Source organism: Macadamia integrifolia, chromosome 5 (genome assembly GCF_013358625.1).
Source record: "Macadamia integrifolia cultivar HAES 741 chromosome 5, SCU_Mint_v3, whole genome shotgun sequence".
Classification (NCBI taxonomy): Eukaryota; Viridiplantae; Streptophyta; class Magnoliopsida; order Proteales; family Proteaceae; genus Macadamia; species Macadamia integrifolia.
This window is the reverse complement of record NC_056561.1, coordinates 3,349,275-3,361,328: the sequence shown is the minus strand read 5'-3', so window position 1 is coordinate 3,361,328 and position 12,054 is coordinate 3,349,275. Positions and strand designations below refer to the sequence as shown.

Below are 12,054 nucleotides of genomic sequence, written 5' to 3'. Positions count from 1 at the left end.
TGCCCCCCTCCTTTATATATTTCCTTTTGTTGCCGTGTCAGCTTTTATTGATACCTATGATTACTTTCTTATCTTCTATTAATGCTTGTTGTTGACTTTGCTGTAGTTAGCGACAGTGTGGAAACACTCTCATAAAGGTGGTGAGTGGAGGCCTTGTATAGACAAGAGCATGGCGGGTATGAAGTCCATACTACCTTTTTTTTGGTAGAAGTCCATACTTATCTGAATATATATTATTATTATTATTATTATTATTTTTTTGGTGCTAGTTTTGTTTATTATACTTTTACTGTATTTCTACTTGATTAAATTGTATCAGGGACTACTTGATAGATAATGTAGAGCTTAATTTTATTTTTCAGCGCCTAATTTTATTTTTCAGTGTAGGCGCTGGTTCTACAATTCTGTCTCTTCTTGTTCTGATGGATATTTTCCCAAATATGCATTTGTATGCATTGGGTGTTTTGTTAAATAACTATTCATTGAAAGACAGAAAAAAGATACGACTCTCCAAACAGAGAGTACACCCACTACTAAAAAGGCCATAGCAACATAAATAATTGGAGATACAAAAGATTAGATCTCACAATGGAATACTGGTCCCAAACAATAATCTTGGATGAACAACTTCCGGCTTTGCCTGCTCATCGCTACCTTATTAGTGGTCCTTGGGTTCCAATGAGTCAAACGATTCAGCCTAGATGACAAGTGGTGCATAAGTAGAATAAGGTGAAAGAATTTTTTGGCTATTCCAAAGTGTTGTGCATCTGAGCTATGACATTTGTAGAATCACCATCCACAAGCACTCGTTCAAGTACTCTCCCGACAAACTCTATACCCATCTTGTATGCATTTTTTTTTGTTTCAACAGAATGAAGTGGAAAAATAATAAAGCTCAACTAATAAATTATTGACAATGTACGAAAATAATGAGGGGGGTCACATGTTAGAGATTTACTAGGGCATGTGACTGCCATGTGGTTGAAGAGGTTGCCAGTTTTGATAGTGGGCTTCTGGATTGGCTGCACCCAATCAGCCACTGGTTTTGATATATTTGATTTCTCCATTTTGGGATTTTGTTTGGATACATTTGTAACTTTGTCCCTTCTATTTCTCCTTTGGGTTGTTTACATATGTTCAGCTTTGGTTTGCCTTTTAAAACTACTTTTTCAAGATGGAGTTCTTAGCGAGAGGCTGGATGAACAGCTAGTAACCTATGTAATCATTTGTGCATTTATTCAACTGAATGGATGTTGTGTTCTAAGGTAGATAAGATAAGATTAATAGAACACAATGCCCACAGGACAGGATAACAGTGATCTAGAATTAAGTAGAGACAGGCCAGACTTGAGTTGAACCAATAGCTTAAAATCAAATACTTGGATGGGACTGAATGTTAGGTTGAACAGTGCTTAGAACGTTCAGAATGTATGCTCCAAAAATTAGGATGATCCAATGGATTGATCGGCAGAAACTGATGAAGGTAATACTTCTTCCCTTCCTTCCGAGTTAAATCTTTCCATTGTTGTTCAGAAATGAACAAGAGCTTGACCTATTCTCGTAGCCAAGTTTGTTTCTTATGATGCAATCTCTCTTACAGGTGTTGCTTTCTTAGTTGCTCATTCCTCAACTCCTGTTCCCAAGAATGTTATTGATGCCATGTCTAACCCAAAATGGAAGGAAGCTATAGGTGAGGAAATGATGTCCCTTAAGAACAATTGTACCTGGGAACTTGTTGATCTTCCAAAGGGGAGGGACCCTGTTGGATGCATATTGGTTTACTCAAACAAGTACCGGTTTGATAGCACTATTGGGAGATATTAGGCCACATTAGTTGCCAAAGGATATAGTCAAGTGTACGGAATTGACTATGCACTATTGAGAGATATAAGGGCAGATTGGTGGCCAAAGGAATAGTCAAGTGTATGGAATTGATTATTAGAAGACATTTGCCCCTATGGCTAAACATAATTTGATAAGGGTCATTTTTATCGATGGCAGCTAATCAAGACTAGCCACTATCAGGTAGATGTGAAAAATGAATTCTCCTATGGTGACTTGGAAGAGGAAATGTAGATGTAGACCCATCTAGGCTTCAAGTTTCCCTCAACTGAAGGGAAAGTGTTTCGTCTTAAGAAAGCTCTATACGGCCTTAAACAGTTCCCGAAGGGTTGGTTTCGAGAGGTTTGGACAACTTATACAGAAGAATGGATACACTTAAAATCAAGTTGACCATACTCTATTTAGTCGACGAGGTAATGATACTATCACAACTCTAATCGTCTATGTGGATGACAATGTGGTGACTAAAATGAACGGGATGAGATGAAAAGACTTAAGTCTTAGCTCAATAATTTGATATTAAAGACCTTGGAACCTTGAAATATTTCTTGAGAATTGAAGTGGCAAGGCCACATATCATAAATATCTGTCAAAGGAAGTTTGTGCTCGATTTGTTGAAGGAGACCAGATTTTTTGGCTATAAACCAACAAACTCACATAATCGATACAGGAAAGTATCAAAGCCTAGTGTGAAAGTTAATCTATATTTCAGTGACTCACCCTAATATTGCTTACATTGTTAGGGTAACGAGTTAATTTATGCATGCTCTTAAGAGTGGGCATTTGGATGATATGTATCACATCCAAAGGTATTTGAATGTAGCCCAAAAAAAGTGATGTTGTAACCATTTGAGGATTGAAGGCTAATTAATGCTGATGGACAAGATTTTGTTTCTAACAAAAGGTCTACATCAGTATATTGCACATTTGAGGGTAGCAACCTGGTTACATGGAGAAGCAAAAAACAGTTTGTTATGACAAGATCAAATGTAGAGGCGAATTTAGAGACATGGCTCATAGAGTTTGCGAGCTTCTATAATTGAAAAGGTTAGTTAAAGAATTGGGTTTGATATTGAGGGCTCTATGCGGTTGTGTTGTGACAACAAGGCTACTATAAGTATATCTCACAATCCTATACGACATGACAATACAAAGCACATTGAGGGTGATCAACATTTCATAAAAGAAAAAATTGTCTCTGGCTACTTCTATACTCCTTTTGTGAATACAGAAGACCAGTTGGCTTGATATCTTCTCCAAAGGGATTAATTCTCTCCAGTTCAGTACCCTCTTGAGCAAGCTGGGCATGTATGACATTTATTCTTCAACTTGTGGGGGAGTGTTAGAGTTCATGTAGTAAGGGTATTATGGATAATTTGTTAATAATATTTCTTTTTTTTTTACCTCTTTAGCTATTCTTATGTTATGTGGGGGTATTGATGTAATCTTACATGTTCCTTCTAGTTAGTAAATATAGGGGAGGGAAATTATTCTCTTTCCAAGTGTTTTTTGTGCATCTTCCTCTTCTTCTTTTTCCTCTCTCTTGTTATTTTCCCTTCATTACTTTGAACTAAAACTAACTATTTTATTTTGAGATCATGCTCAGTTCCTGATAACATTGATTAGAGTGACCTAATTCCAGTGATAGCCATGCAGATTTCACATCGTGTGGAGCCATTATATGAACTGTTTCACTTCATTAAAAATCTTACTTGGATTTGCCAAATTTGAATATATGTGCATCCATTCACCATCTACCCCCTTTCCTCTTGCTGGTATCTTTTGTACAAGTCTTTCTACACTAATGATCATTTTTCTACAAACTTTAAAGTGGATGATGTTGTGTTCCATATTATAGGTTTACCTGATTCAAACGGTTACATATATGTGGAGGCAAATGGTGGCTTGAATCAGCAAAGGACATCGGTTGTTCCAATTCCCTGTCACATTTTTCTGAGTTATCATTCTCTTATATTTCATTTTTTCCCCCAACCGGTGGAGTTAGATCTCACTAAACAGCCCTTGTTCTTACATTTTTTTTTTGGGTAGAATTGTTCTTACATTTTCTTACTTGATTACCTTCTTTGTTTTGCAGATATGCAATGCAGTTGCTGTGGCAGGTTATTTGAATGCAACACTTGTAATCCCATACTTCCATTTCCATAGCATCTGGAGGGATCCAAGGTTTGTTGTTCTGTCTATCCTTAACCTAAAAATCTAGTATGTAATTCAAGGTGAGTATTTACAGTTTTTTAGTTTCATGTGAGGCTTTAATCCATATTTCATTGAATATATATATATATATATATGATAATTTTGATACATTTGTCTTGATTGCTTTGTGCTTCGTATATACTCTTCCTTTCAGTATGGGTTATGATAGAATAGTTTTAAGGTCTACAGCTGAGATCCTGTCTGAAAATTACTGTTTGGGTTGACGTCTTTTCGCAAATCTATATTAGTATGAGTATACAGCCTGGAGCAAAAATCTATACGGTGGAGATAAAATTCACTGATCTTTTAAAGTTATGTATATACTTATCTCTGTGCATTTTATCCTATCTGTTAGGGATATGCCCACACTCCTATAGTTGGTTTTGATGATAATAAACATATGAAGGTATTTCACAATTTGCCTTTAAGTATTATTTTGTAGAGACTTCATATCAAAGATCGAATTTGATGAATGAATTGAAGTCATCAAATGGGGAGTATCAACAAGTTGGTATCAATGCTTGAAGAAGGTAGCAGAAAAATTCAAGCTTCAAGATGTCAAGACATGAAGCTCAAAGACATGGAATTGCAAACAAGAAGAATGAAAGAAGAAATGCCAAGAGTGGAAGTGAAGATAAAGACTTTAAGGTTCAAGTGGAGAAGAAGACCTCTAGGATAGAATGGTTGTTTATATGTAAACTGTGAACTTCCATATATACATGCACGCACCTAATGCATTACATAACATCATACTAGAATAACCATAGGACATACCTTGAGCAAGTATGAAAGTCCTTAGGTAGTATGGAACATACTAAGAAAATTGTGTTCTAGTAATATTCTGTGAAAACCACAATGACCTAACTCAAGGGCATTTTGAGTAACCTTAGAGTTAGTATCAAGAGATGGACCCTTCATAAAAGTTGTAGGAAATCGAGTCATGATTTCAACGCAACTAGTTTTGAGTCAATCCGAGGTAGGACCAAAATGTTATGGTCAAAACACTGACGACTAGTCAGTATGACAATATTCTGTCAAAACAGAGTCTGTCATGTTGGGTCGACTGGCACTATCCGAGACCATAGCCGGTCGACCGGCTAGACCTCTCGATCGACCGTTGACTACTTGAAAGTGCCCCCAACGACTATATTTTGCTCCAACGGCTCTTTCTGGTCTATCGGCTACCAATGGCGGTCGACTGATGGACCCAGAATATGACCGTTAGAGCCTGATTTGCTACCTAAAATGCTCCTAAGCTCACCTATAAATACCTCTAATGTTACTCATTAATTAACTATTAATCTCAAATTTGGAGAAGCATTATTTGAGCATTAGAAGTAAGAATTGGTCTACACCATCTCTTGAGTTCAAGTTCTTCATTTTACATTCAAGAGGAACTCAAGACCATCTACAAGTCTTCATCTACATCTTGGCAATTACATTACAAGTATCAAGAAGATTTCAAAGGTGCATTCATTCTAACATCATTGCATATTTCATTTCCACCACACTAGAAGTAATCCTCTTTTATTCTACTTCTCCATTTTCTATTTTACGTTAAGTCTAAACTATACTTAAGGCTTGTGTAAGGACCCTCTCATCCTTAAGAGATTGTAAGGATCCCCTTATCCTTAAAAGAGTGTAAGGTGCCTCTTTACCTTAAAGGAGATTGTTAGGTGCCTCTCTACCTGTAAAGGAGATTGTAAAGGCACATCTCTGTCTGTAAAGGAGATTTGTAAGGATACTCTTATCCGTAAAAAGATTTTAAAGGTGTTCTTCCCTACCTACTTTACTGAAAGGGAAAACTAGTGGAATACCTTACAAGATGATTCTTGTAGGGAGTGGACTAGACTCGGATTGAGTCGAACCACTATAAATCTTGGTTTTGTATGATTGCGACTTTTATTCCGCAACTTTTTTTCTTTCAATCACACTTGGGATAATTATTTCGAACATATTAAATTTCCACTAGTATAACATATTCACCCCCCTCTAGGTTATTTCACTATCAATTCCCAAGAGTACAATATTCCTGAGGTGGACTTAATCATCCTAGGCTATTGACCCTTGCACTGTTCATTCATGACTTTCGATAATGTTTGGTATTACATATGATCCTAAAGTAATATGTTACCACATCCTTTGATTCTACTAGATTGAAGATTCTAAAGTAATATGTTACTCTATCCTTTGATTCTACTAGATTGAATTAACTTAATTTGTTTACAGTCTGCTTCTGTCCTGGTTCATAAGCAGGTAAAAGTAGTGCCTACATTCACTTTGAATTTATTGTTTCATTGGCAATTATATTATTTTCCTACATTGGTATTTCATAGTCTGAACATTTTCTTCAGTTTATACTTACTGTTGTTTGCATCAATCAAAAATTGTGTGGTTGATTAATAATTTGTCCATAAGATCAGTCTGTGCTTTGTGGGTGAAAGCTTTGATACACATGCTACTCTTCTGCAGCAAATTCAATGACATCTATGATGAGGATCACTTCATTAGTACCTTGAAAAATGTTGTACGGGTGGTTGATAAGATACCAGAATACATAATGGAACGATTTGACCACAACTTGAGTAATGTTTATAACTTCAAAGTGAAGGCTTGGTCACCCATTCGATACTATAGGGATGCAGTTCTTCCAAAGCTACTTGACGAACAGTGAGTTATGCTATTCTTTGTTACTTGTTTCCTTTCACCTGCTTATTGCACAGATGTATGGAATGGTAAAGCTGAAAATTTAAGGTCCTTTTACAAGACTTGTATAGTGAAATTTTGAGTTTTATGGTGTCTCTCATTCTAGGTGATGTGTTGAAGTACCTCCAAGAGATCTATTTATGTTCTAAAAGTTATGTTCATTGATTAGAATAGGATAAAAATGCATGAGGCTAGTTTTTGTAGCTAATTACACATATTTACTTTGATTCTTTGTTTAGTGGGTGAGCCTGTGACCCAATGGTTAAGTTGCACTATTGCAACATGTTGGTCACATGTTCGAAACTTGGAAACAGCCTCTCCTGCGAAGCAATGGTAAGGCTGCGTACATTTGCCCCTCCCATACCCTGCCGTAGCAGGAGCCTTGTGCACTTGGTTGCTGTTTTTTTACTTTGATTCTTTGTTTAGCATTTTAATGAATAAGTTTAAACATATTTCTCTGCATATGATTATGCAGGGTCATCAGGATTTCTCCTTTTGCAAATCGATTGTCCTTTGATGTTCCTCCAGCAGTACAACGTTTTAGATGCTTGGCAAATTATGAAGCTTTACAGTTTTCAAATCCTATAGCAACTTTGGCAAACAGTTTGGTTGCAAAAATGAAAGAACGCAGTGCAAACAATAATGGAAAATATGTTGCTGTTCATCTACGCTTTGAGGAGGTCAGATTCGAGCTCGATAGGAGTTTTTTAATCATTCTGTTTATAGCATTCATAGGGCGTGAAATTTTTCTTTGTGCATACGGGGTGACTCCTTTCGAAAGAATTTTTCAAGGCATTTCTTGCTCTTTACTTTTTCTACAGTCATTGGGAATCCACAATTTCTGGATTTTGGAAGTCCATTGTATGGTTGCTCCTACTTATAGCTGTTTTTTGTTAGCTTTGGCTATTATCTTCTTCTTCTTCTTCTTCTTCTTTTTTCAGGGGGTTGGGTAGTTTATATAAGTTTCTGGGAAATAATACAGATTATTCTTTGGAACAAATTAAATTTTGGTAATAAGTTTTGGTTGTACCTTTTCATTTACAGGATATGGTTGCTTTCTCTTGCTGTGTATTTGATGGTGGAGACGAAGAGAAAAAGGACATGAATGCCGCTAGAGAAAGAGGTTGGAGGGGAAAGTTTACTAAACGTGGTCGTGTTATAAGGCCTGGAGCAATCAGGATCAGCGGGAAATGTCCCCTTACTCCCTTGGAGGTATTACTACTTTCACATCTACAGTCCTTTTGTTCCCTCTGGAGCTGTTTGAAGTTTATTGTGCATAGTTGTGCCTTGAATTAACAGTATCGGAGTTTTGGCTCATGTCCTCACATTAGAAACTCATGATCGCTGGGAAAATTTTCACTAGTTAGGGTTTGATGAGTTATATGTTGGATTAGCACATTTTTTTTGGATATAATCTTTGCTCAAATCATTTTTATGATTTATTATAAATTTATTGGCTATGTTAAGTCACATCTTCAATTTTCATTAATGCCTTCTTCATTGTTAATACATGTTAGTCAGGTTGGATTGATGCTCAGGGGCATGGGTTTCGATAATAGCACATCTATTTATTTGGCATCTGGAAAGATATACAATTCTGAAAAAAACATGGCCCCTCTTCTGGAGATGTTTCCACTCTTGCAGACTAAAGACACACTAGCTTCAGTTGAGGAACTTGCTCCATTTAAGGTATGGATGTTTTTTGTTTATCTTGTAGAATAGCTATATACTGATGGTCTTAGTCAAGGTCAGTGCTTTAACTTGAATTACTGCTTCTAGAATTACTCTTCCAGGATGGCTGCTATAGACTACACTGTCTGTCTCCACAGTGAGGCATTTGTGACAACTCAAGGTGGAAATTTCCCACATTTTCTAATGGGCCACCGGAGATATTTGTATGGTGGACACTCCAAGACAATCAAGCCTGATAAGAAGAAGCTAACATTAATATTAGATAACCCAAACATCGGGTATGTGCTCATCACATTACATGTCTCTTTCATTTGTTTGCATGCGGTGTGCCACATTAATTCTTCCTAGTCATAAAGCTTATTGTCAAACTGGCTGGGCATGGCAATGACATTGGAACCCAAATGTTGTTTATGGTTAGCATTTCAGCAGAAAGGCTAAAATTATGTATTTGCCATGATTCAATTTCACTAGTCAAAGGTGAAAATTTGATGACGGTTCCATCTATTTTCCTGGTTTTAATAGCCAAATTTCTTTAACGAAAATAATCCTACAAAAGGGATTTGGAAAAATTTCCATCATGCATGTGCAGAATATCCTTTTACATTGAAACAAATGGAGCCTAGTACACAAGGAATTGTGAGATATCATCTATGGATATAAACAATATGTTGACTTAATATTCTTATCAATATATATCAAAGAATACTTGCCTTTTATAATATGAAAAATATTTGTTTTAAGAAATTCATTTGACTTGGAAAGCATATATTTTTTCTGTACTTACACCCACAGCTTAGAAGCCCATGCACATATTTGGTATATATTTGGGCAGAGTTGCATATTTTCAGTGTACTTTTCTTTGTGCAGATTCTTTCTCTCAAAGTAATGCAAAGTTTTCCTACAATATATGAATTTTCTAATCAGGTTTTCAACTACTGTTGAGTGTTGAACTTACTGTTTTTGTACAAGAACAAAAAAACTTACTGTTTGAGTTAAGATGTTCTTTCATGCCTGTAATTACATTCTGGACATCTTTTGGTATGTGCTGATATTCATATTTGTGAATAACATATCATGCTAATGTTGGAGAGATACATATAATAAATATGAACCTTAATTTTTTTTTTTCTTTTCTTCTACTTCATGTAAAACTTGCACCTCTTTTTTCGTTGGTACCAATAGAACTTTTCCAAAAGTAATTGCATTCCTTCATATAGTGTTTGTTTTTTAATAGCTTTAGTCTCCTAGCCTTTTTTTCCCATACAATCAGAAGATAGCATTAAAATTCATGTGGTAAGAACTTTCTGTGGTCAATATAAATCATAAAGGCGGTTGCTTCCACTCTACTTTTTATGGAGACCTTTTTTGTATCCCATGTGCATACATTTGTGACCATTTGCATGTTATTACTATCATTGCTATTATTATTATTATTATTATTTTTTTTTTCTTGTTTTGTAACCTGTGTTTACCAATGGTGGGTTGGGGTGCCAATCACTCCTCTGTGGCTATGTTATTTTGGTTAACCAATCTCTTTTCACTCTTTTTTCTTTGAAATATTTTTCTGTTAATTAATGACGGGTAGGGGGTGATTTTTGTAGAGGGTCTATTTTGTTTTATTATTGGCAATATATTCTTTACATTCTCTCCCAAATTATTTAAAAAAAAAAAAAATCACTTCTTACAACTTGGTCCACATACTTCTGGCCCTTTCAATTCTCCTGATGATTTTTTACATGCGCCAGTATCCATTTACATGCTGCTCAAATGATGTATTAGAGGAGCTCTTGGAACATTTTGTAATTGGAATTTCTGCCATAAGTCTTCCCTGTGACTCTTAGTCATCATTATGCTAGATTCGTGACACATAATGAGAAACTGGGTAAATTTTCTTGTGCTGTGCTCCAAAGCTGAGTCGAGTACGTGGTGATACATGGCTGGGTTTGTAAACTAATTTAGAAGCAATTCATTGTATGTACTATAGGCTGTGGAATGGTAATATGCAGTTCAATCTGTTTTGAGAGAACCAAGTAGGGGTAGGGAAGATGTGTGTTGATTACGTGGTGGCTATACATTGGATGCCAACTCTAAAACTAGAGTGCTGAATTAGTCTCAGCATGGGAACTAGACTACTAAAGTTTCTTCACCTTTAAATGAAAGAATTCTAAATATTAACAGATTTTCCACAAGACACAAATAAGCTTTGTTAAACCATTGGATAACTCTTCTTTCTCCTTTCCGTACATTGAGTACACCAGAGAATTTCAAGTAAGCTTGAGGACTGGATCAAAAACCAGCTTAGTGTGGTCTGGTTTTAGTCTAATGTAGTTCAAATGGCAATAGCATCAAACCCCCTACGCATGATAGAAGCAACTTTGATTGATATCCTGGTCATTGTGACTGTTTAGTCTACTTTTATAAAGACAAGGACTGGTTTAATAAGCTAGTTGTTTATTAGATTGCACTCGATGGTTTAGGTTTTAATTATGGTGTTGGGTTTCTGCCTCAGGTGGAAGTCCTTCAAACGTCAAGTGCTGAGCATGCGCTCACACAGTGATGCAAAGGGAATTCAGCTCAAAAGACCGAATGACTCCCTATATTCCTTTCCGTGTCCAGATTGCATGTGTCGCGTAAACAAGCCAGAACGTCACAGATCCTTATCAGCTCCTTGATTTATTTGGAACGGTATTCTGATGGATTGTTTTTGTTCCTACAAATTGGTGTGTGCTTCTCGTCGTTGACCCTCATTCTTTCCGTTGCGTTGCTTTAATTTTTCCCATCGGAGAGAGGTAGCACAAAAATTTTTGACCTTCACAGATTTTCGCAGTGAGCACATTGCTCTGATTCTTTCCATGGCAGTGAATAAGGAGAGTTATAACGACCCTTCTGTACATCTGCCGAAAGAGGTGAAACAGATCCAAATTTTCAATGCTGGCAGTTACCCGGGCACCAACAACTGTTTTGGTCCATTTTTTTCAGCTGCAGCTGCTGCATCTAACAAAGCCTTGACCTGACAAATTGAATTCATTTGCATGATCAGTTTTTGCATTGCTTGTATGTTATTTGATCTCATCAATGTGTGGAAGGATTGAAAAAAGATGAACAGACACTGTATACATTGTCATTTATCAAATCAGTAGACTGATTTTTATTCTCTCTCTTGGGCCGCTCAGAATCCAATTTCTTCTAATAGTCAAGGTTATAATGAAAATTATGCCTCTGTTCCCTCTTTGTCCTTGAGTTAGCAAATCACTACTATGCTATTAACTAATATTTTGTTGTTACATCATCCCATAAATGCTCCCATTGCATCCTCTCAAATTTCTTGATTGCCAAAGCTGGTAGTTCTGTTGATGGCATATAATAAATTGGAATATTTAAAAGTGTGCATTCCGAGACAGCTGGTATTTCTGTTGATGACAGGTAATAAATTGGAGGAACAATACCTAACCCCGGAGAATGCTTTGGAATCTTTTCAATTGCTTGTTTGAGAACTACGATCTTTGGCTCTAGAACTAAATCATTTCCGTGTATCTGAAAAGAACTTCCGGAGTATTTATAAGTGTGCATTCTGAAAGAGCTGGTATTTCTGTTAATTGA

General features: G+C 36.2%; 1 protein-coding gene across 2 annotated transcripts in view; it reads left to right on the top strand.

Moving 5' to 3' along the window:
- The window catches only part of LOC122079305 (protein ESMERALDA 1-like), a 23,706-nt gene extending 12,096 nt beyond the window's left edge, over positions 1 to 11,610 (top strand). Inside the window, exons 1-9 of one of the 2 annotated variants that reach the window (XM_042645666.1) lie at positions 44 to 176; positions 3,701 to 3,768; positions 3,938 to 4,026; positions 6,529 to 6,726; positions 7,238 to 7,442; positions 7,807 to 7,974; positions 8,284 to 8,451; positions 8,542 to 8,732; positions 10,964 to 11,610. In XM_042645666.1, coding sequence (XP_042501600.1) covers positions 170 to 176; positions 3,701 to 3,768; positions 3,938 to 4,026; positions 6,529 to 6,726; positions 7,238 to 7,442; positions 7,807 to 7,974; positions 8,284 to 8,451; positions 8,542 to 8,732; positions 10,964 to 11,126 — 1,257 coding nt within the window. In that variant the 5' untranslated portion in view covers positions 44 to 169 and the 3' untranslated portion in view covers positions 11,127 to 11,610. Of the gene's footprint in view, positions 1 to 43; positions 177 to 3,700; positions 3,769 to 3,937; positions 4,027 to 6,528; positions 6,727 to 7,237; positions 7,443 to 7,806; positions 7,975 to 8,283; positions 8,452 to 8,541; positions 8,733 to 10,963 lie in introns of those variants that run through there. The other variant, XM_042645667.1, reaches the window with a different exon arrangement.
- Positions 11,611 to 12,054: the final 444 nt, after the last annotated feature.